This window comes from Benincasa hispida, chromosome 9 (assembly GCF_027475165.1).
Source record: "Benincasa hispida cultivar pf3 chromosome 9, pf3_genome.v1.1, whole genome shotgun sequence".
NCBI classification, from domain to species: Eukaryota; Viridiplantae; Streptophyta; class Magnoliopsida; order Cucurbitales; family Cucurbitaceae; genus Benincasa; species Benincasa hispida.
The window spans coordinates 74,720,652-74,745,538 of NC_143486.1; the positions used below are offsets into that span (position 1 = coordinate 74,720,652).

The following is a 24,887-nucleotide window of genomic DNA, read 5'->3' on the forward strand; positions in this document are numbered from 1 at the left end:
GACCTGTAGAGGTTGTACAAATAATAGCGAGGGGAAGGAAGACCTGAAATTTGTAGTTCGTAGTAGTAAACAAAACCACCCAGACATAATAGCTAAGTTAGTAGCACAACCATCCGCCACCTCCGTTGTGCTTGTGCCAACTAGCAATTGGCGACTTCATAACTTAGTTCAAGAATAAATCAAGATCAAAGCAGACTAGCAACTTCCGTTACTATTAATGGTGAAATTCGCAACAAGGCTTATTTGGATTATCTTTCTAAATACTTAAAAAAAGATTAAATTTAGAAAGTCGGTCCAAACACACCCGTGTTTTTTCTTTATGCAGAAAGTGAATCTAAACATGCCCCGTTCCATGATTCGATAAGCACTTGAACCTGCAGAAAGTGGCTGACAATGCAGCCTCAGGTGGAATTGGATGAAGAACTTCAAATTATCATTGGTGGTTTGAATAAAGTTACATATTACATATCAACATGCAGACGAAAATCAGGAACTACCCATCTAGTTTCTACATTTGAAGCCTAAAATCAACATAAAAAAACAGAAGGCCCAACATTACACCAAAAAGTTACCTCAGTTTTCCCCAGCTTCAGCCTTCTTTGTTCTAACTCGCCTGGACATAACCGCTTAATATAAAGACTACAACAACGAGAGAATCAGACATTTCCAACCGGCTCCATAAATATTATCGTTATTCTCGAAAAATTTTACAATAACTTAGGCTGCAATCGGATTTTTCCGCGGCCTGCCCCTCTTCTTACCTGTGCCAGTGCCACGCACTATCGGAGCCCTGGCAACGGGAGGAGCATTCACCGCCGCTCCCTCTCTAACTGTTGGCGTCTCCTCCGCCGCCACCGCTACCGCCGCCACCGCTGCCGTTTCTCCATTCCTACTAGCTTCTTGAGGCTTGTTAGAAAATATTGGGGGCATCCAATTGGGGAACGACGCTGTTGGTGGCTTTGTTTCGCTGCCCTTCCCACTTTTCTCGGTACATTGAGCTGCAAAACCCATCGGAAAGAAACCCCAGCAACAATAGTAGGCTTCCTGGCCCTGAACGAGCGGCGGAAGCGACGGAAGTAACACCGCCTGAAATGCCCTCTTGCAATTCTGACACCGTAAACAGCAACCCTCATAAACCCTAGGATACTCAAATAACACGTAACAGTAAGGGCAAGCGGTCCAGAAACTCGATAATTTCAGCCGCTGATTCGGAGATAGATCGGCGTTGGCGTTGGCGTTGGCGTTGGCGTTGGCGCTGGCGCTGTCGTTACTCTCAAACCCTTGCTGTTTCTTCCCACTTGATCGTTGGCTTCGACGCACAGGCAATTTGTTCTGCTGAGACAAATCGATCTTAGCGAAGAGGTTAAGCTCGTTATCGTAAAGCGATTTCTTCGAATGGTCGGACAATACAGCCCATGAATCCGCGACCAACTTGAAAGCTTGATCAGCAAAGGGAAATTTGTTCTTATCGGGATGTAGAAGTAACGCAAGTTTCCGGTACTGCTTCTTGATGAGATCTGGATCGTCAGATCGTCGTTCAATCTGAAGAATGGAATACCAATCATTGTGGTTGTTGATTCGCTTTTCCGACGCCAATAACACATCGGCAACAGCTAAGATCTGATCGGAGCCATCCAAAAGGGGCTCAGTTTCTTGAGCTAAGATAGCGAAATCTCTGGAGCCGGTGAAATCACGGCTGTGCAAGAGTTTTTCAGCGATTCCAAGCAAGCGTTCTGCTTCAACCCTATTGGAATTTTCCATCAAAATTTCCTCTGATTCTTCCCGAAATTGACGGGTTTGTTTGGGAATCGAGAAGATTAAAGGCCCTGATTTTGCTATCGCATAAGCGCCAACTTCTTCCTGTTTTTCCTGATCCAAAACGTAACGAAAGATGAGAAAAAATTGATTCTTTCTTACCTTCTTCGATCCATTTCCAAACTTTTCTTCTCTTTAATTCCTGTAATGATACCCAATAAGCGTGCCTTCCGACTTGAAAACTAACACGATTTTTCGAATTTTGGAACACTAGCACTAAAATGGACTTCGAAAAGACTCATTTGCCCTTTCAATATGTTTCTTTTTTTCTTTTTCTTTTGAGTAAAACTTAAGTATGTTTCACTTTCTTCTTCATATTTTCTTTGAAATTCCACCCAAAGTTATTCTTCATTCTAAGATACAAAACCATAACTTTTTCGATAAATAATAAACTTTGTTATTACGTTTTTATTAAAGTAATGATTTCTTATCTTTTTTTTTTTTTATATAAGAAATAATTATTTATATTGAACTTTCTATACAACAAATTTCTCATTTTTTATAGTTGGTTATGTCACTCGTTTCGATTTTGTTTATGATTTTTCTTTATTCTTCCATTTCAACAATGTGGGGTATTGTTGGATTTTGGATTTAGTTAAATTCCTTTTATGTAATTTTTAGTGGCTCTTTTTTTCCCCTTTGGTAGATTTATAAGAATTTTTCTTTTTTTAAAAAATAGAAAAGAAAAATCTAAGAAAAGTAGGCTAATCTACGTAAAATTCAACTAGTTAGGTATATATCATAGGAAATTAGATCTTAAGTAGTTGACCAACATGAATTAAACTCATGCCCTCTTAGTTTTAGAAACAGTTGCAAATATAACAATTAAGCTTGAAGTATTAACATATATAGCACAATACAAAAAAAGTACATATATAGCCAAATTTAGATAGTTTATTAATGATGATTATAACAATTGTAGGAGTTTGTTAGTGATAGACCATAATATTAGTAGGAATTTATCAATGATTTACCATATTATTGGTGGAAGTCTATCAACGATAGACCATATAATTGATAGATTTTGCTATATTTATAATTTTTGTTAAAATGTTGTTATACACTTGATTACTATCACTAAAAATGATATCCGTTGTAATTACCCTAGGTTTTATCAAGGGGATGTTCTCTTATTTATCATTAACCAACCCACGATAGTTTATATCATCGACTTAAAAGTTAAATATTTAAATTCTTACCCTTTAACTAAAAAAAAAATGTCTAATAAAAACTAAATCATTATAAATTTCAAACTAGGAAGACAATAAGGTTAGAAATTTTTAACTAAAAAAATTCACACATAGTTTTAAGGTTTAAATACCATTTTACTCCTTCTACTTTTATTTTTTTATTTATTTTAGTTTTTATACTTTCAAATGTTTATTCAGCCCTTGCGATTTCAAGTTTAGTTCATTTTGATCCCTATGGTTTTAAAAATTTACTATTTTAGTCCATTAAAAATGTAAATGAACAGACTACTTTTTAGACGATTAAAATTGACATTATGCAAGTAGAGATATTTTCATATATAGTAAAATGACCAACTTATTTATAAATATAACAAAATGGTAAAAAAAGTATTTTACTATTTTATCAATTTATTATATTTGAAAATATTTTCAGCGATTTTAAAAATATTATTTGAAAATATTTTCAGCAATTTTTAAAATATTTTTCCATACATATTTTAATTAGTACAACAAATGTGGGGTGAGAATTGAACCTTCAATCTCTTGGATCGGAGTGCATATCAGTATCACTAAACTAAGCTCATTTTAACAAATGAAAAACCGGTATTTCTCGAGAAGCATGGTTTACTTGAATTGAACCTATTTTAGTTAAACGAAACTTTACATTTGTTATCTTTTAGTTGGTTCACTCTACTTTCAAACCTTTTACTTTAATGTTAATTTGTATATCTTTTAGTTCGTAAGATGGCTATTACTTCAATTTCTTGATTAAAAAAATGTATACTTTAATCATTCGAGTGTTGCTCATACTTGGCAAATATTTCGATCACTTACTAAATTTGTTAAACTCAAAACATAGATATTTTAAATTAATGTTTAAATTTTACGTGAAAAATCTATTTTGGTAATTGTTACTAAATATATATATATACATTTAACAATAAATTTGCAAGTATACTAATAATTGCAAAACTCTAAACGATATAAACCTATACAACCAACTTCATTATGAGCTTCGATCCCAATATATATATTGAAGACAAAATAATTCAATTTATTTTTATATATCGATACTTATATTGAAAGGAAATCAATATAAATAACTCGTTCTTTTCGTGGGAGAATCTTAAGTCCACTTATTTATTTAATAATAATAATGGTATTGGCATTAAAAATTTAAATATTATTTATTTATTCATTTATTATTATTATCATTAGCTTGGTTGAGAAGTTATTTGGAGGAACAGAATCTCCCTTTTATTATGATTTGGAAATTTGAATGTACATGATTCTAATGATTATTAATATGGTACATTATTAATGTAGAGGATTTTGTAATAAGTAGACCGTTTCTCATCATTATTTTTCAAGATATTATACCTTTATTTATTGGTTTGAAATTATGATGGTTTTAATGCGTTTTTTTCTTCCCCGTCTATTTTATTGTTTTTTTTAATGCTTCTGAAGCAGTAAAAATGTCAGTGAATATAGTTTAATAGTAATTGACACCATTCTTTTTTTTATATTCACTCTCATAATTATTGTATACTAGAAAAAAGGTAAAAACTAATATTATTATATTCAAAATTACTCTCAAAACTGATGTTATAGATATATATATATTTCTCGCATTAGGTATCTTTTAATATTTTAATTATTAGTACATGTATATTTGTTGTTTAAAAAAAGGAAAAACATACCAATAATTATGGAGCATGTATGTTTGTTATCTAAAAGAGCTTCAAAGAAAAAAAAAAACAAAAATGATGCATTTTAAATTTATATTTAAAAAAAAAATCTAATTTTAGTTTGAAAATAGTGAAAAATATCGATTTCAATATAAAGTGAAAATAAAAATAAAATTTGAAAAAAAAAAGAGAGAAAATGTTAAAATTTGAGTATCAAACTGATAATAAACAATTAATTGTTTTTTTTTTGTTTTTTTGTTTTGGAACCATTTTGTATAAAAACGATTAATTTGGTTCTTTGCTTGCCCCAAGATAGAACCAACTTTCACCCTCACTCAAAAAAACTATGTAATCATTTAAATTAATTTAATGTTTGGTTTTGTATTTATAGACATAGTTTTCATACAATAAATGCGATTTTAAACCGTTAAAAGTATGATTTGAAGCAATTTTCTTAAATGTGTGCCTAAGTAATCTGATAGAAAACCATCCATCATTTTCCTTTTTTCGTTTCTTTTTTTCATAATAAATCTATTGTAATCATTCCGGAGACGTTTAGGATAAGGACTATAATAAGATTATAATAACAATCTCTTACTATAGTAAATACTATTTTTAGTCCTCAATTAGCTACATTCAACATTATTTCAAAATTCTCATTTGCTACATTATTTACTATTTTACATTTATCATTTTTTTTTATTCTTTGCTACAGTGTTTATTATTTTCTCGTCAAACTAAAATAATTTATACTTCAAACACATACTATTATAACTAAACTAAAATAATCTACACCCCAAACATAAAATATATAACTTAACTATAATAACCAACTCTTTGTCTCAAATGCCCCATTTAAATTTGATTCATTTGATTTAGATATATATTTTCAACTAAAAGGTTATATTTTCAATTTTTTTATTCACGTATATTTTAACGAAAAAAATAATGATAAAACATTAACAAACAAGCATTTTTTTTAGTTTACATTTTAAACAATGTTTTAAAAATAAATAAATAAATAAAATTATTTGTATGACTAATTTTAAGGGACCTTTAATATTAATATTGTTGTTTTCAAAATTTATTAGAGAAATATTGTTGTTTTGAAACTTATTAGAGAAATATTGTTGTTTTGGGAGTTCGAGGCTAGAGGTCGAACGTTGAGAACTCGAATAATGTGGAGGTCGAACGTTGAGAACTTGACGAACAAAGAAAAACTTGGAAACAATACATAAGCCGAAACTTCAACCCTCGACAAGGAAAATCTCGCGAATCTCGCTTAGGTTGTCGAAGGTTGAAGTTTCGACACACATCCACTCTCAAGATTGCAGGTTTATTACTTTTCTTTTTCCCTCATAGAGGAAATAAAGTAATGAGATGGTATACTATATGTATCTGTGTGCTCGAGCTGCTTCTAACAACCTATGCATTTTGTTGTCATTTCAAATTAGACGGAGGCTCGTGGGATTGACGTGAGCGGGTGGGGAAGACTATATTCTGGGAGCGAACTTCAGACGAATATGAAGCGCATGACAAGTTATGCCTTGGAATGAAAGACAATTCTGAATTAGATTTGTCTACGAACAAAATGTTGTATATTAAGTTGTCGAAACTTCAAAGCGATTAAGGAGATAAGTGGGCTGAAGCAGAGTAAGGAGAGAGCGAGATTCAAAACGAGATAGTAGGAGAGAGCGAGATGTTGAACGAGATTTTAAGAGAGAGCGAGATTCAAAGCGAGAATGTTGGAAAGAGCGAGATTTAGTTTATATTGACTAATCTGACTAATATTGAACTTGGTAAAATGAAATGGTTGAATAATTGAAAAATGAGATTATTCAGGAATACACATTGAATGCTAAGATTACGCATTGAGTTTCTGGTAGTAGATCCATAATAAAAAAAGTGTTTGTGATTGTTCCAGAAGAAATGAAAGCTAGTAATCATTAATGGAAAAATAACAACAATAACAGAGAGAGCGAGAGCGAGATCGAGATCCTAGGAGAGAGCGAGAGTGAAAGAGCGAGATTTCAGGAGAGAGCGAGAGTTTTCACTTTATTTGAACTTTCCATAGAAATATATATAAAAAAAGAGAAAAAAGAGCTAATAATCATACTATAATTGAATAATCATTAGACAATAAATTGAATATATTAGATTATTATACTATAATTGAATAATCATTAGACAACAAATTGAATATATTAGATTATTATACTATAAATTGAATATATTAGATTATTATAATGTAAAACTTTATTAATTACAATTTTTTTTGAATATACAGTAGATTATTATAAAAAAAAATAGAATATATAATAAATTATAATAAAAAAATAGAATATACAATAAAATGAATATATAATAAAAAAAATATATTTATTATTCAATCCCTAACTATTTAGAGCCCGTCTTAGTAACGAAGGACACTTCCTTCAATTATGTCCTAACTGGTTACAAAATCCACATCGTTGTCGAGTGGCTGGTTCTGTCCAATCCATCTTATTGTGATAACGTGAACTTTTCGGTCTACCAGGTATTCTCAACAACGATGGATCAGGATGTAAGACAGGCATATTAGGGTGCGTGATCCAGTAATCTTCATGCCGTACATGTTGAAATTGAGGAGAGTAACATTCAACATACGTTGATAATTTGTAGTAGTTCTCAATAAAATCTTTGTAGTTCATGTTAAAATGTGAGCAAGCGACCATAAAATACGAGCATGGAATGCCGAATGCTTGCTACTTGTTACACGAACAGTACCGCTCGGTATGATGGCTTGTTCGAGATCACTAAGTATGAAACACCTGAGAGAAACTGTAACACACGAAGAGGTGTGTTTAATTTCAGATCGACATGCTGGTATAATTGCAGCAATGAACAACCCAACAAATGGTTGGACATGACCGAAATGTCACCATCGTTTCTGCTTATGACATATCATCAGCAACTTCAATAAAAAGTATAAATTTAATTCATTGAAAAATCATGTTTATCGTGTCGGGTGTCAGTTTCAAATTCAAAAGTTCAACAAAGCAATTGAGGATATCAAAGGAATAAATCGGAGCTGGCTAAGTTTTTTTTGACAACATTAGTTTAGAGCAATGAACTTAAGCACATGATGGAGGATTCAGATATGGGTGGATGACAAAAAATCTATTAGAGTGCATAAATAGAGTCCTCAAAGGAGCTCGAATGTTGCCTATAAATGCTCTTGCTCAGATAACATTCTTCAAATGCGTGAACTATTTCGAGAAAAGAATAGCAGAAATAAGGGATGCATTGGAGCGTCAAGATAAACTTAGGACCTGTTGATCCCGATGTTTTGTACGACCAGTCCATTCATCGATCATATGTTGTATGGCGAGATCGTACTACTGGAGAAATATCTTGCAGACGTCGAGAGACAGGATTTATTCAGTTGGATTGACATCTGATCACAGCCTTGGTCGATAGATGGAGGCCTGAGACGCATACATTCCATATGTCTGTTGGAGAGTGCACTATCATTCTACAAGACATAGAAGTGTTGTTGGGGTTACCTGTTGACGGTGAGCCAGTCGTCGGAGTGATGTACGATGATTGGTTAGAAGTTTGTCAAATGTACCTTGGTGCGACCCCACCTGCCGACAAGATTAAAGGATCGAGGTTAAGTTTAATATGGTTAGGAACACAATTTCGTGAGCTCACAAATGATGCAGACGAGGAAATCGTCATAAGATATGCACAAGCATATATACTACAAATGATGGGTGGAAGTCTGTTTTCAGATAAATCTAGTCACTTTGTTCACTTGATGTTCCTGCCACTGTTAGCTAACCTCCATGATGCGGGGCGGTATTCGTGGGGTGGAGCATGACCTGAGGTTCGAGAGATAATTGGGCCTTTCATACTTTTGCAACTATAGGCTTGGGAGCGATTTCAACAATGGCTCCACAGCTACATCATGTTAATGACGCTCAGTTATTTGGACGAGCCTACGGTTCTCGGTATGTTGTTTTAATTCAATTTAATTTTTATATCACCGATCTAGTTAATTTAAATTCTAAATTATCAATTTAAAAATTTAGGTGGAGAGACAAAATTTGTGTGACTAGGACAACCACACATGTAGTCAACTAGTATAGATACCTGTTTGATCTGCTTCAACCTGAACAGGTACATTACACTAAACCTAATTGATTATTTTATTCACATTTTTACTGTACTTGTCTTTAATATTATCTAATATAATATTTTGTGTTTCTGGTTATTTGGGAGCCGAACAAAATTATTGTGCATACTTTGCCTAATTTTTGTACGAATGGTAAAAACATATGGCGGACAATGAGTCCTCTCAAATATTTTCACATTGGTGAGTGGCATCTTCCTAACAGGGTGATGGGACAATTCGGTTTTCAGCAGGATGTCCCATCGTCTTGTAATACTGAACCCGTATTGCATGATATTGACCTAAGGACTGGAGATTGATCCAAAAAAGTTGCACATTTGGTAGTGCGATGGCACTATCGTGCAAGGTTTATTGTAGTGGGGGTTTCTCTTGAACAGTTTGATACAGGTGTCACTCCAGAATATATTCATTGGTATAATAATATCACAAGGCGCTACGTCACTCGTCCGGGAGCAGCTGTGAGTAATTTAGTAAATGAATGAATATTATCTATTTTTTTAATTTAAATTTATTTTAAATATTATCTAATTGTTTTATAATTCACAGAGATCGAACAATAATAGACTTCGTGATGTTGCAAATGATTCAAACTAGGTTCTTGCTATATGTAGTGACAACCAAAACTATATGGAGTAAATTCATTATACGTACGATATACCTATTGTTCCTCCACCAACTCCTAGACGTAGAGGACCTGTTCGGGAAGATGATGAGTTTGATGAGGTTGCACATAATGTGGAAGAGTTGCCCCCTATGACGCAGACGCAGAGTCAAACTAATTATGTTAGTCCGATGATGATGATGCCAGCATTTGGTTCAGAACGTTATGACTCAGAGGCTGGTCCTTCGTCTTCATACGTACATGGACATGGTCAAGGTCGTGGAGAGCATAATGAATATTTATATTATGAAGCGCCTGCAGAGGTACTAGAGCAACATCAAGAAGAACCCGAGCAACCTCAAGTTCGAAGTCGACGACGACAACCAGCTCGAAATCGACGACGTCCGCCTTGTGGGACACATTGATTTTTGTAATTATTTTTATATAAATGAGATATTTAATTTACATTTTTTTATTTTTATGAGTTATTATTTTTTAACTTTATTCTTTTTAGAGTTTAAATAAAATAACAAAATATTTTTAGAAATTATTTTTATAAAATGGAAAATTAAGAAGAAAAAAAAGTTTAGAAAGAAGAAGGTAGAATGTGTAATAATTAAAAAGGAAAAAAAGGGGAAATTTGTACGGTATTCTCGCTCTCTATCAAAATCTCGCTATTTCGCTCTTGTCTCTTAATCTCGCTCTCTCTCAACGCTCTCTCTCTTAATCTCGCTCTCGAATTTGATTGGGAAGTTCAGTGACAAAAATAAGGAGATTCATTAGCTCGTTATTTAGTCAGACTTGTTGAGATGACAGAATCCGTAAAAATTATTCAACAAGCTTTGGAAGGAATTCTAGGGAGACCTTATGAAAATTTAGAAATACGATCTTTTGATAAAGGAAGGTCTCCGAAATGATAATTAAACCGACTCAATAATAATGTTAGGAAGGGCAAGGTCGAGGTCGAATTTTCAACCCTCGACTTATTTAAAAAAATTAAATAATATTTTTATAAATAGTTTGAAAACAACAATATTTTCCTAAATAGTTTCTAAAAGGACAATATACTTTTAATTTTCCCAGTTTCATGTATACACTCATGACAAAGTTGTTACCAAACATGTTTTTTTTTTCCTTTCCTTTTTACCAGCAAAGTCACATTTGTAAGTCAATATTTGTCTCCTATAACATCCCTCCCACATAATAAACCAATCTAACTACGTGCCAATCATATATGCTCATATCAACAAATTAATTAATTTGATGTGTGAGGCCGAGCTTTTAACTCATGAATAATTAACATGTATTTTTTATTTGTTGGGCATGTTTACATTACCTAGATAATAAATATTTTTTAAAAAAGACATTTTTATTTAAATCTTTGGATAAAAAATGTTTAAATTATATTTTAAAATTATTTCAAAAGTTATTTCGAGTGGTGTTGAACACTTTTAGTTTTTTTTTTCTTTTTTTTTTAAATGATTTATTTTCAAAATCAAACACTTGAAAGGTTAAAGCAAACCCATATTTAAAAGTTGCAAGTAGAGTGTTAAAAGAAACAAATCAATTCAGTGTCATTTATTATCAAAATTGCACCATTACATGAGTTATTTATTTATATATATATATAAAAAAAACCCATAGATTCAAATATAAACTTAAAAAGATAAGAAATTGGATGGAACATTTTGACCAACTAAAGTGAATGTATGTCAATTCAAATATGAATCAATGGATAAAATCATAGTATTAAATATCTATCGATATGTTGATATTTCCATATTTCCATGAGTTCGATATCAACATTAGGGATGAATCTATATTTCCATTATATCACAGAAAAATCTTTGAAACATAATAATTAAGTAACAAAATATTACTGATGTAAATAGAATATAAATGATAAACATGTTAACTTGTTTGAAAATCATAAAACGTTTTTTTTTTTTTTTGAATTTTTATGATTTTTCCAGAAATATCCAACAAAATCAAATTTTAATTGATATTTCTATCAAATTTTTTGTAAACTCAAGACCTCAAAATTTTCATTGACATCAATTTTTTAAACATTTGATAAGAGATGTCATGCTTGAAGGAAATCAAACTTGGTATGAGGCAGACGAAGGAGGAAACACCGATCGTGTACATGACTGGGCAAGTGGGAGATGGCGGAGACTTATCGTATAGGTCGATGCCCATTCGTTTAGTTAAAACTATGTGATCGTCGAGTAGAAACTATACGATCGTTTAGCTCATCGTTTAGCTCAGTATCTGTCGCCTACAAACACTACACAATCGTTTACTTCGGGCAAGCTGTCGTTTACTAAATACAGCACGATCGTTTAGCTCGCCCAAGCTATCGTTTAGTAAATCTATATTTATTTGACGGCTACCGTGAGATCCTTTTTGCGAGAGAGAAGTCTCAAAAAAACTTTTTATGATAACTTACTAAAATTAGGAAAACAATTTTCTTTTTAACTCACAGTTACCATGAAAAAACAATAACCACCCACTCAATTGGTTATTACAGAAAAATAATTAATATTATTATAAATATAAATCCTCCACTAGATTTAGTAAACAATAACCACCCACTCAATTTTTTTTTTCTATTCCATGGTACTTAATGTAAATCTCATTTACATCAATCCTCCACTAGATGTATCTCATATATCATACCGATTATATCATATATAATCAAAATACCTCTTTCAATTTGAACATTTTAGATCAACACCAAGAACTGATCCTCAACTGAATCCATTGAGCTACCAAGGGGACCTTATGAACCTGTAGCTCGAAGCTCCAACGGTACGTGAATAACTGACTAAACTCTTTAGTCACGGGATCCACCATCCGTTAACTGCAAGGCACTCCACTAAAGACCGGCAGCTGAACCCTCCTTACCACAGATATATTATGTGTCTATCTTAACCAATCAGTAGTGAGACAACCCTTCACAGATCGCTCGTAAGTACAGTTGGGCCAATAACCGTTATGCCCCTGTAGTTACATCTGTCTCCTTAAGTACCACTGATCCTTCTAATGAACATAAGTCATAGTCCTACTACGACTGAGTCTTCTCTTCCAAAGAGAGGCTCTGGCCACTATGTTCAAGCCCCAAAATCAGCCCTTAAGGGAGTAATCTCTCTACTTATCCCTGCTTCGAGAAAGAAATGAATTCCATCTTGTGGATTGAGTTTCCAGCTCCCAGTTCAGACAAGTCCCCAAAAAGGTAGGCATGTTAAGTTGGCAATCTGGCCACTCTCACCCATACTAATAAAAGAACCGCCCTCAAAGGCAGGAGTTCCCAAAACACTCAGGACTGAGGTCGTTTAGGTAAGATGTGAGTCTCTAGTATCAACGGCGTTATATACAATGTCTAGTCATCTCGTGGTCCAGGTCTTATACAAACTCTTTGTATAGGACACTCCCATCCGCATGTCTCCATATGAATGGTTAGGATCTACCATCTGTAGTAGTTTACAATACTTGCAAACCTCTACAAAGCGGATCGTATCCATAGTTTCACCAGGATCAGGTATCCCACCTTAATTCTTATACTACAGATCTATTTAGGTTATCACTTAAGGCATGATCCACTTGTATATCACATATACATGCTTAAGTTCACATAAGATAACCAAGGAGCTTTGTTTATTGGATATGAGTAAATGCCAGAATTAAATAACACTTATTTTATTCATTAAACAATGTGTATCTTTACAAAACAACGAGACTCCAGGAGAACTAAGACATCAATCCCAACAATCTCCCACTTGTCCTAATGACTCGGGAGACTAATGTACAATACAATATAAAAATGTACAATATACAATAAACTAGGGCATACCCCAGTATCATCCCCCACTTGCCCTAGACAAGATGCCGCATGTCTCGCAAACCCAGACTTTCATGGTGACGCTCGAACACTTTAGCCGTGAGGGCCTTTGTAAAGGGATTAGCAACGTTATGCTTCGATGTGATCTTCGTGAATATCACATTACTACGATGCACAATCTCCCTGATCAAATGATATTTCTGTTCTACGTGCTTACCCCGACGATGACTCCGAGGCTCCTTCGAATTTACCATAGCCCCGCTGTTATCATAATATAGAGTGATAGGCAAATCCATATTTGGAACAACTTCCAAATCTAAAAGGAACTTCCTCAGCCAAACAGCCTCTTTAGCTACTTCACAAGTTGTTACGTATTCGACTTCCATAGTGGAGTACGCGATGTATCCTTGCTTGATGCTTCGCCAGATTATAGCCCCACCATTCAGAGTAAACACTGACCTCGATGTCGATTTACGAGAATCTCAATCGGTTTGAAAGTCAGAGTCCGTGTATCCTGTAAGGATCAGATCCTTATCTCCATACACAAGCATGTAGTTGAAGGATCTATTATCGAGAATTCCATGAGCACGTTCGAATCGCTCCGATCTCACCGTGACTGAAATATAACAATATATATTCATCACATATAGTCATGCAAATAAATCTAATTATCGGCATGCTAAGAACAATGATAAACATAAGGGAAAGAATTTCGTACCAGTTGAAGACTATTTTCACACTCCAGAACTCCAACGTAGCGGAAACCCTCCAAGAGATCTATCAATGCCCGACGGGAACGTCGACTGTAACAGCACGATCAACGCAAACACGAATTTCGCAACGGGGATGAGACCACCACTAATGAGCCCCGGGTATTCTCGGAATGAAAACCCAAAGGGTGGGCTTTGGTGAATTTGGTAGAGGACAGAGGAATAACGAGTCGTGTAGGCGATAAGCAAATGAGAGAGAAAACGATGCTATCGTATAGCAGAAGTGCTTATCGCATAGAGAAGCTACACGATAGTGTAGGATTTGCTGAACGATCATTTAGGAAAGGTGTATGATCGTTTAGCTAAATCGACACACTATACGATCATTTAGTGAAGCTACCTAATCGTCTAGGTGATAGTGTGCGATCGTTTAGCGCGAGGTGGACGATCGTCTAGGCGGAGAAGCAACTATCGTATAGGCTCTCGAGTGATTATTTTCTTTCACCAACGCGCACTTCACTTTTCTCTTCGGGCGATCATGGATTATTGATTGCACGATGCAAAATGAATTTTTTTTTCATTTTTAACTCATCGATTACCATAACCGATGCTGCCCACTACCCACATCTGAACGTGGAAAAAGGAATTAATTATCATATAATTAATCAATTAATTAATTAATAAATATAATCATATTATATTTATATTCTATAGTTTGATATCACATATCTACTATAGTATTTTCTCCCTTACTTGATATTATATCTAATTTCCTCCAAAATAATGTATCTCATATATTTTCCAATTATATCATATATAATTAACCAGTCCAATTATATCATATATAATCGAACTTCCTCTTGTTAATTTGAACATTTCAAATTAACCCAAATACTGGTTCTCAACTTTATCCAAGCTACCCAGGGACTTAATGGATTTGTGGCTCGAAGCTCCAGCGGTACGTGAATAGCTGACTAAACACTTTAGCCACGAGATCCACCATCTGTTAACTGTCAGTGATTCCTCTAAAGACCAATAGCTGAACTCTTCTTACCACAGATATATTTCTATGTCCATTGGATATAACCAATCATGAGTATGATGAACATTCATAGATGCTCGTAAGTACAATTGGGCCAATTTACCGTTTTGCCCCTATAGTTACATCTCACTCCTTAAGTACCACTGATTCCTCTAATGAACAATACAACATAGTCCAACTATGTGTGAACACCTCTCGGGCCAAGAGAAGGTGTGTGGCGCCACATCGTTCAAGCTCTGAAATCAGCCCTTAAGGGACTATCTATCTACTTACCCCTACCTCGGGGAAGGAGTGAATTCCATCTTGTGTAGCCAAGTTCTCAGCTCCCAAATCAGACAAATCCTAAAATGGTAGGTTTGAATCGGCGAACTGGCCACTCGCACCCATACAAATCAAAGGATCGCCCTCAATGACAGAAGTTCCCAACTCACTCAGGATTGAGGTCATGTTACCTATGGTCATCCTAGTGAAGTGAAGTCTCTGTCATGAACGATGTTATATAATGAGACGTTAACACTTCATGGTCATGTCTTATACAAACTCTTTCTATAGGACGCCCCCGTTCGCATGTCCCCAACACGAATGATCAGGATCAGATCATCCGTGACAAGTCACAACACTTTTGACCATTCTACAAAGCGGGCCACATCTGTAGCATTACCAGGATAAGATTTCCCTCCTATATCCATATACTACAGACCATTTTGGTTATCACTCAAGACATGATCCACTTGTATGTCACCACATACATACTTGAGCCACATACAGATAACCAGAGATTTTATGTTTATTGGGTTGTGGTAAAGCAAATAAAATAAGTAAATGAGCAAAATAACAAGAGGTGAAATAAATATCATATATTAACAATCATAGGTGTTCGTATGTACTGTTTACAAACTGCAGGACATGAGACTTTAGGGCATCAACCCCAACAATCTCCCACTTATCCTAAAGCGAAGTGGGGTGCTACGTACTCCGCCTCCATAGTGGAGTCGATGATGTACCTCTTCTTAGTGCTTCGCCACACTACAGCTCCTCCGTTAAGAGTGAAGACTAACCCTGATGTAGACTTGTGAGAGTCCTTATCAGTCTGAAAATCAGAATTCGTGTATCCTGTAAGGATCAAATCCCTAGAACTACACACAAGCATGTAATCCCTCATTCTCCGAAGATACTTGAGGATGTTCTTCACTGCGGTCCAGTGACCCTGGCCTTGGTTAGACCGATACCTACTGACTATACCCACAGCGTAGCAGATGTCTGGATGAGTACAGAGTATCGCGTACATCAAATTGCCAACGGCGGACGCATATGAGACCCGTCTCATCTCCTCAACCTCTTGAGGCGTCTTAGGACACATTTCCTTAGACAAAGTGACTCCATGCTTGAACGACAGTAGGCCCCTCTTGGAGTCCTGCATCGAGTACTTGAGCAACATCTTGTTAATGTACGATGCTTGAGAAAGTGCTAGCACTTTGTTCTTACGATCCCAAAAAAATCTGGATCCCTAAAACAAACTGAGCCTCTCCCAAATCTGTCATTTGGAATTAGGCCGCTAGCCAGTTCTTAACTGCAGCCAGTAGACCTACATCATTCCTAATGAGTAGGATATCGTCTACATACAACACTAATAAGACTACTGAAGCGTTGATAATCTTCTTTTAGAACGCAAGGTTCATCAACGTTTTGGTCAAAGTCATACGGCTTGATTGCAACATCAAATCGTATGTTCCAAGATCGAGATGCCTGTTTCAGTCCATAAATGGACCGATTCAGTCTGCAAACCTTCTGCTCTTGACCTTGGGCTATGAATCCCTCGGGCTGCACCATATAAATGGTCTCCTCAAGATTTTCATTCAGAAAGGCCATCTTGACGTACATTTGCCAGATGTCATAATTATAATAAGCTGCAATGGATAGAAGGATGCAGATCAATTTTAACATGGAAATAGGCGAGAAAGTCTCCTCATAGTCGACTTCTTCTACCTGGGTATAACCCTTTGTCACAAGTCGAGCCTTGAAGATCTGTACCTTCCCATCAGCACCCCGTTTGTGCTTGTAGATCCATTTACAACCTATAGGGCGAACCCCATCGGGCTGATCTACAAGATCCCATACTGAGTTGAAGTACATCGATCCATTTCGAGATCCATGGCCTTGACTTATTCATCCTGGCAACATCCTTAATTGCCTTCTTATAAGACAACGGATCCTCAACGTCGTCATCTGCTACCATAGCAAGGATTTTCGTGAAACCCAGATAGCGAACAGGTGGGTTCGCAACCCTCCCACTATGTCGAGGTTCCTTCAACTCTTGAGGTGGAACCGACCTACTAGATGAACTCCCATCAACAACTCTTATTGATGTAGTAGGCTCTTCAACAACTCTTGTTGAAGTTTCAGTAGTTTCATTGGAAAACTCACGCAACACGACTTTACTTCGTGGACTGTGCTCCCTTATATGATCCTCCTCCAAGAAAGTAGTATTTGTTGAAACAAACACCCTATTTTCCATTAGATCATAAAAATAACCCCCTTGTGTACTTTGGGTAGCCTACAAAGAGGCACAACCTCGACCGTGGTTCCAACTTCTTGGGATTAGCCTCAAGCACATGTGCGGGGCAGCCCCAAATGCGGAAGTGACGTAAACTAGCTTTACGCCTGTTCCACAACTCCAGAGGTGTTCTTGCAACACTCTTGGAGGGAATATTGTTGAGTATGTACACCGCAGCCTCCACTGCGAAACCCCAAAACGAGTCCGGTAAGGAAGGTAACTCATCATCGAGTGAACCATGTCTAACAAGGTCCTATTTCTCCTCTCCCTACACCATTATGCTGAGGTGTACCCAGCGCTGAGAGTTGGGAAATGATTCTATGTTCTATCAAATAGTCCTGAAATGCCGAGTCCAAAAACTCTCCACCCCTATCCGATTGAAGTGTTTTAATACATCTATCTAATGCGTTTTCAACTTCAGCCTTGAACTCTTTGAACTTTTCAAAGGATTCAGACTTCCGTTGCATAAGAAAACATACTCGTACCTGGAGTAATCATCAATAAAACAGATAAAATACTCATAGTCATGTCGGGGTTGCACATTCATAGGACCACAAAGGTCAGAATGTACTAACTCAAGAGGCTCCTTGGCTCTAGATCCTTTTCCAGTAAAATGTCGTTTAGTCATCTTACCCTCAAGGCAAGATTCGCACACAGGTAAAGAATTTTCTTCTAACTCACTTAGAAGTCCATTCTACACCAATCTCTCAATCCTATTGAGATTGACGTGCCCTAAACGTAGATGCCAAAGTTGGGCATTTTCTTTTGGAGAAATTCGTCGACGTTTTGATTGAGTTACGACAGTTATGAACATTTAAGTATTATGGAGGGAATTAATGGCTAACAGCCTTAGCACATATAAATTCGATTCCATATTTGCTGTGCAAATAAAAACACCATCTTTGTGAATAAACGCTATATTCAAATCAAAAGAGACAGTATATTTACATTGCAATAAACACTTTACAGAAATAAGGTTCCTTTTTCATTCAGGAACAATATATACATCATTTAAAATAAGAAACCTATTATGTAAAGCTAACTTGAGTCCTCCCACTGCCACAGCTGAGACGACGTGCCCGGTGCCTACTCGCATCATCATCTCACCAGTCTTCAGCTGTCACCAATATCTAGTCCCCTAAAAAGAAGAACAAACATGGTTAGTGGCGCCTGAATCAATTATCCAGGCAGAATCATCATTCTCCACTAAACAAGTTTCAAGCACTAGTAAATCACATTTACCTTTATCGGCCTTGGCCTTAGCCTTGGCTGCTTTCTTCTCTTTCAGATGCAGAGGACAGTTCCTCTTCCAGTGTCCATCTTGGTTGCAGTGGAAACACTTTCCTTTAGCAATTTGTGGACGCCTCCTTGGGGCAACAGGCAGTGGGTTAGCAGATGCCTTCCCTTTTCCCTTACCACTCTTCTTCTTCTTCCTCTTTTCAGAGTTAGAAGCAGAAGGTGCAAACTTTGTTCTTGAGGTTGAACCTCTATGGAATGTCCTAGAGGATGAAGCAACATTTGCCTTACCCTTCTGCCTCTCCTTACTTTGCAGTAAATATTGGTATGTCTGCAACTCATTGAGGAGAGTTGTAAGGTTATATTTCACTTTGTTAAGAATCACATTATTAACAAAGTGCAAGAAGCTTTCCGGCAAAGAATGCAGGATTATACTAACTTGATTGCCCTCATCAATGGTAGACCATTTAACTCCGTCACATTAAAGTGGACTATCATGTTTAGCACATGTTCACGAACAGAGGTGCCTTCTTGCATTTTGGAGTTGAATATGTATTTAAGAGCCTCATGCATAAGCTATTCAGACGATTGTCCAAACATCCCCCGCAAGGACTCCATGATCTCATGTGCTAAGACCATAGACTCATGTTTCTTGGCCAAGACTTCAGAAAGACTTGCCAAGATGTAGGCTCGGGCCTTCTCATTCGTCCTTGTCCAAACATTTTGAGCGGCATTTGGAGTTGGAATAGGAGGACAAGCCTCCGTGAGAGCGAATATGAGATCCTTGATGATTAGGATCATCGTGATCATATGTTTCCATGTTGTAAAATTATTGCCAGTAAGTTTTTCAGCGCTTAACAACGATAACGTGGCTGATGCCATTTTAAAAACGTTGCTGAAAATACGAACAAATCTTTATTAGATTTTGCTAAACCACTTTTAAACTAATCAGTTTTGCAAAACAGTTTCAAATACCCTAAGTTATAGACTTCTATTTTACAATGATACCCTAGTGAGGCAAGACAAACGCCACCGGTGGGGTGATCAGTTGCCCCTTCGCTGAGATGAGACATTCTCAACCATTAGGCAGAACCAACTCTTGGAACTGAACCTAACAGCCACCATTTTTCAGTCCAAAATCGTTAACCTTTAACTATTCCGCATAAGTGTAACCCCTCGCTTTCAATGCCAGAGTCCCGCCCTAATGCGCTTATCGTAGGGAAAAGATAGATTAGGACAAGAGACTAAGTTACCTTATCCTTTTATAGGAGATCAAATAAAGAAACACGCAAAACTGCCATCCTTTAGGGGGACACTCCCAGGGTGCCTCGAGGCGACGCGCAGTAACTTTATTCAACCTAACGAGGGAGACCGAGGGATATGCTGTCGCACTTCCCACTCCCACTTATTATGAACACTCTCTCCATCCACTTTGATATTGACCTACCCAAACACCATCCGTTGGGGGGACACGCCAAAGGTGCTGCGAGGCCGAGGATAGATCTCACGTTGTGGACTATTTAGGAGAAAAAATGAAAGGTTTAAGTGAAGCATCCCATATCCCAAGTACCTCCTACTGAATGTTCTACCTAGGGATTCATTAACCTAGACAATCCGACTACTGATTTTAGTCTAACTCGTCTTTTTAAACTCTGCTCATAAACAACATTTGTCTATGAAATATGAACAAGTTCAAGTAGTCACATTTAAACACTTTAATGGACTGTCCTTAACTAGCATATATGCATCAAATCTATCTAATTCACCTTTCCAAGTAAGTTTCCAGATAGGGGTGTTACGTTTCTGTCAACTTAAATACCTCAGCCTAGACAGAACCCGCCTTAGACAAAATGCCCCTTATAGATAGATTTGCTACACTTTAACCTTTTATTAGCCAATTTAATCCTATTAAACTGATTAAAAGATTTAAGCCTTAGGGTTGCTAATCGTATTAGAACCGTGATCTTAGGTCTATGTGATCCAAGTTTAAACACTTTAAAACCATGAATTAAACCTAAGTGAGCATGCATGTCTTTCTTATTTCTTTTAGTTCTAATTTCTCTTTAACTTTTAAAAAGAAACAACTAAAACCATTGCGTACCACGAGGCGTTTATAACATTTATAAAATAACCTATGTGTCATGCTTCATGCAATGTACGGTCATTACTATATATAACTTTTATATAACGCGCAACAACCAAGCAAACATGCTATCATTCACCCTTATACTATAACATTTATAATATAAAGATGATGCATGTCGATGCTTTTTATGCATGCAGAAATATAACTCTTATATTATATGATGCATGAGCATGCTCTTACATAATTAAAATCATGCTTCTCTAAATTATAACAATTACAATAAAGAGATGATGCATGACCATTGCATAACCTAAGGTGGGATTCACTATATGTACATACCATATGACATATAAAAAGCATACATCGCATGTAATAAATAAAGGATTAATGGACCGGGATGAGCCTTTACAAAAACCTGAATGAAAAAATCCTATCTATTACATTTTTCATCGAGCAAACTAGTTCATAGGCGAATCGGGTCTTGAACTGCCAGGAGGTCTTCATCATGTAGCAAACTCTGCAGGTAGACGATCGTTCTGCGCGCACTAGACGATAGGAACATAAGTAAACGATCACGTAGATGAAGATTAGGCTGCGAAGCCTAATCGTCTATGCGATCGTGTAGCGCGACGACAGGTAAACGATTTATCTTCAGTTACTAAGCGATCGTTTAGTCAGTTACTAAGCGATGAAGCTTGCTGAACTAAACGATCGTCTAGCGCGCCCACGCGTTAAGCAATCCGCGAGCATCTCATCGTCTTCACGATGCGATATTCAACGATCGCGTACTCGATCATCAACCCGATACGACCAACTCTTGATCGCATTCCCCATTGTTTAACCGATGGTTCATCAGCGATCGCGTACTCCTTCATCTTTATGATGCGATGGATAGCGATCGCGTCGAATTTCTTCTGCCGATGCGATCAACCCTAGATCACCTCCTTCCTCGAAGAGCCGCAATGCTTGCCTAGAACTTCGACGAACGACTCAAAACTTCAAACAAACTTTGAATACAGACTCGATAACGATTATTAATGTCCAAAAATGCAGGGGCCTTTACAAACAACCAAAAATTTAAAAGAATCTTAAACAAATCGAGGCTAAACATCCCGAAACATTTATTAATCCAACACATCCACAACAGATTTAACAATTAAACAGCGTAGAAATGCACCCACCTTGAATGTATATTTCATTTTGTTGCAACAGATGAAATCGGAGTATCAGAACCTGGCTTTGATACCAATTGAAGGATCTCATACAGAGAGTTCCATGAGCGCGTTCGGATCGTTCCGATCTCACCGTGACCGAAATATAACAATATACATTCATCACATATAGTTATGCAAATAAATCTAATTATCGATATGCTAAGAATAATGATAAACATAAGGGAAAAAATTTCGTATTAGTTGAAGACTATCTTCACACTCCGGAACTCCAACGCAGCAGAAACCCTCCAAAAGATCTACCAACGCCCGACGGGAACGTCGACTGCAACAGCACGATCAATGCAAACACGAACGCCGCAACAGGGACGACACCACCACTAATGAGCCCCAGGTATTCTCGGAGTGAAAACCCAAAGGGTGGGCTTTGATGAATTGGGTAGAGGACGGAGGAACAACAAGTCGTGTAGGCAATAAGCAAGTGGGAGAGAAAACTATGCTATCTTATAGCAGAAGTGCTTATCGCATAGATGTGCTACACGATCATGTAGGATTTGCTGAACGATCGTTTAGAAAAACGTATACGATCTTTTAGCTAAATCGGCACACTATACGATCATTTAAAGAAGCTACCCGCGATCGTCTACACAATAATTCATTCTATTGCTTACCAGCACTCCCAGAGCTAAACGATCGTTTAGCATTTATTACACGATCGTTTAGAAAAATCTAAACGATCGTTTAGCTATTACTACACGATCGTGTACCTTTTCTAGGCATGAAGTCTGAAGTACACGATCGTTTAGCGCGCTTCGCACAACGCCTGCCTTTCACAATCATCTAATCGACTACGATGCCGTGAAGCACCATCGTCTAAGCGATCGCTTAGCTAATGCCTCCATATCACATACGTGTGATCGTGTAGGTAGTATCTAAGCGATGAAGCTTGTTAACTACACGATCGTCTAGCGTGCACTTTTTACTAAACGATGAGCATCGCATGCTCCCACTACAGTTATCTACCTCCAGCGCCTTCGTGATCGGGCAACCAACGCTACGTGATGAAATGCAGAAATGCATGTCATTTTAGGCCTTTTACTTAGAATTATAAAGATTGTTAGACAGAATATGCGGCAATCATGATAGGAATTCACGAGGAAATGAGCTTACGTTGATTAACATATTGAATCTCAGCTAACTCGTTATTTTGCATTATTATGCGTTCAATGTTTTATTTTGTAGCTAAAACAGGAAATGGATGCAAACGCGAAAATCGGACCACCACATAGATGACCGCATGTGGAGAAACACTCCATCGCAAGGTCGAATGCGTCAATCAACGCATGGATGTTGCGGTAATCAGCTGTATTCGTCCATCGCATAGGAGTTGCGCTCATTTAATGATTGCGATCAACGTGTAGAGTTGCGGTATTAAGGAATGCGGTCATTAAATGATTGCGGCTACACAACAACGCATACTGATGGGATCAACGTAAGGTTGGTGGAATGAACGCATGAACGCATCTACCTCGAGAAAAACCAAAAGAAGATGCTGGCATTTCACCTACCATGCCGTTAGTGGCAGAGGTTCAGAAAGGACTAACCCGTCGAATGTCAGACTCACAACAGTCCAATTAATGTTATTGGCGACCCAAGCTCTATAAATAGAAGCCGATGAGCAGAAATTCAAGCTATCCGGGGATGATCCTTGTGATTCGGGGATTTTCCCCGTGATCCAGACAAATTGCATGAGAAGATGGCTGAGAGTTCTTCACCTCTTTCATCCATTCCGAGTGACGACCGAAGCTAGATCTGAGAGAGTCAGCTCCTCCGCCCATCCATGGCACCACCTACAGCCTTAACGCACATCCGCTGGAAGTAAGTCTTTGCTTCCAGCTGATCATTTCATTTCATTTCTTTTCTTATATTGTATTGTATGACATTTTGTGATTAAAGAATTAATATAATTTGTTTTCAATGCATTTCTCTGTTCCGAGTGACGACCGGAGCCTTTGATCAGAGTTAGATCTCGAGAGAGTCAGCTCCTCCACCCATCCATGGCACCACCGGCAGCCTTGACGCACATCTGCTGGAAGTAAATCTTTGCTTCCAGTCGGTCATTTCTTTTCCTTTCCTTTCTCATATTGTATTTTATAACATTTTGGAATTAAGAAATTAATACAATGTGTTTTCAATGTATTTCTCTTTTACTTCGACTTCATCTCCATCTTCTTGCTTAGCATCTTTACTTTCATTGCAACACTTAGTGGGATTGCTTGGGTATCGCATACTTAGTCATGTGGATTAGGGATATAAAGCATGTAACAACCCACCGAGAGGTGTGCGTTGCGCGAGTGTGGGAGTAATCTTATTTGCTTAGTATGAAGCTGCTACAACGCATGTCTATAGGCGAACGCATTGCTTGTCTATGAGTGAAGTCTGCAACAATCAACTGCCCCGGAGGGTAAGTGGTTGGTTGCATTAAGCAATGTATGCATTGTTCACTAGGAATAGTAACAATCTTAGGTCAGCAAAGTTCATGCGGTTACCTTGTCCTATAAGCGCATCATTCTCATTTAGGTATACTTGGGAGAGTAGTCTAAAACATAAATCTAAGACTCGAGAGAGCGGATTGGAACGCATAGGCAAGAATGGGGAACTTAGGGATAAACTCTGTTTGCTTCACACAGAGTATGCACTCTATAGAATGGATTTGCATGCGTCCAGGAAGTAGGATAAGGGGTTATGCGATAGCCATACTCATGCGGCGAGAGCTAG

The 24,887-nt window shown here is 36.9% G+C and overlaps 1 protein-coding gene across 1 annotated transcript; it reads right to left on the reverse strand.

Moving 5' to 3' along the window:
• Nucleotides 1-411: 411 nt before the first annotated feature.
• Nucleotides 412-2,160, reverse strand: LOC120086285 (uncharacterized). The gene has a single exon (XM_039042845.2). It carries the CDS (start codon nucleotides 1,759-1,761, stop codon nucleotides 718-720), a length of 1,044 nt encoding a protein of 347 aa, XP_038898773.1. The 5' UTR covers nucleotides 1,762-2,160; the 3' UTR covers nucleotides 412-717.
• Nucleotides 2,161-24,887: the final 22,727 nt, after the last annotated feature.

Excerpts from the sequence above, each read along its gene's own strand:
- LOC120086285 (XM_039042845.2), bottom strand. The coding sequence starts at position 1,761 with ATGGAAAATTCCAATAGGGTTGAAGCAGAACGCTTGCTTGGAATCGCT.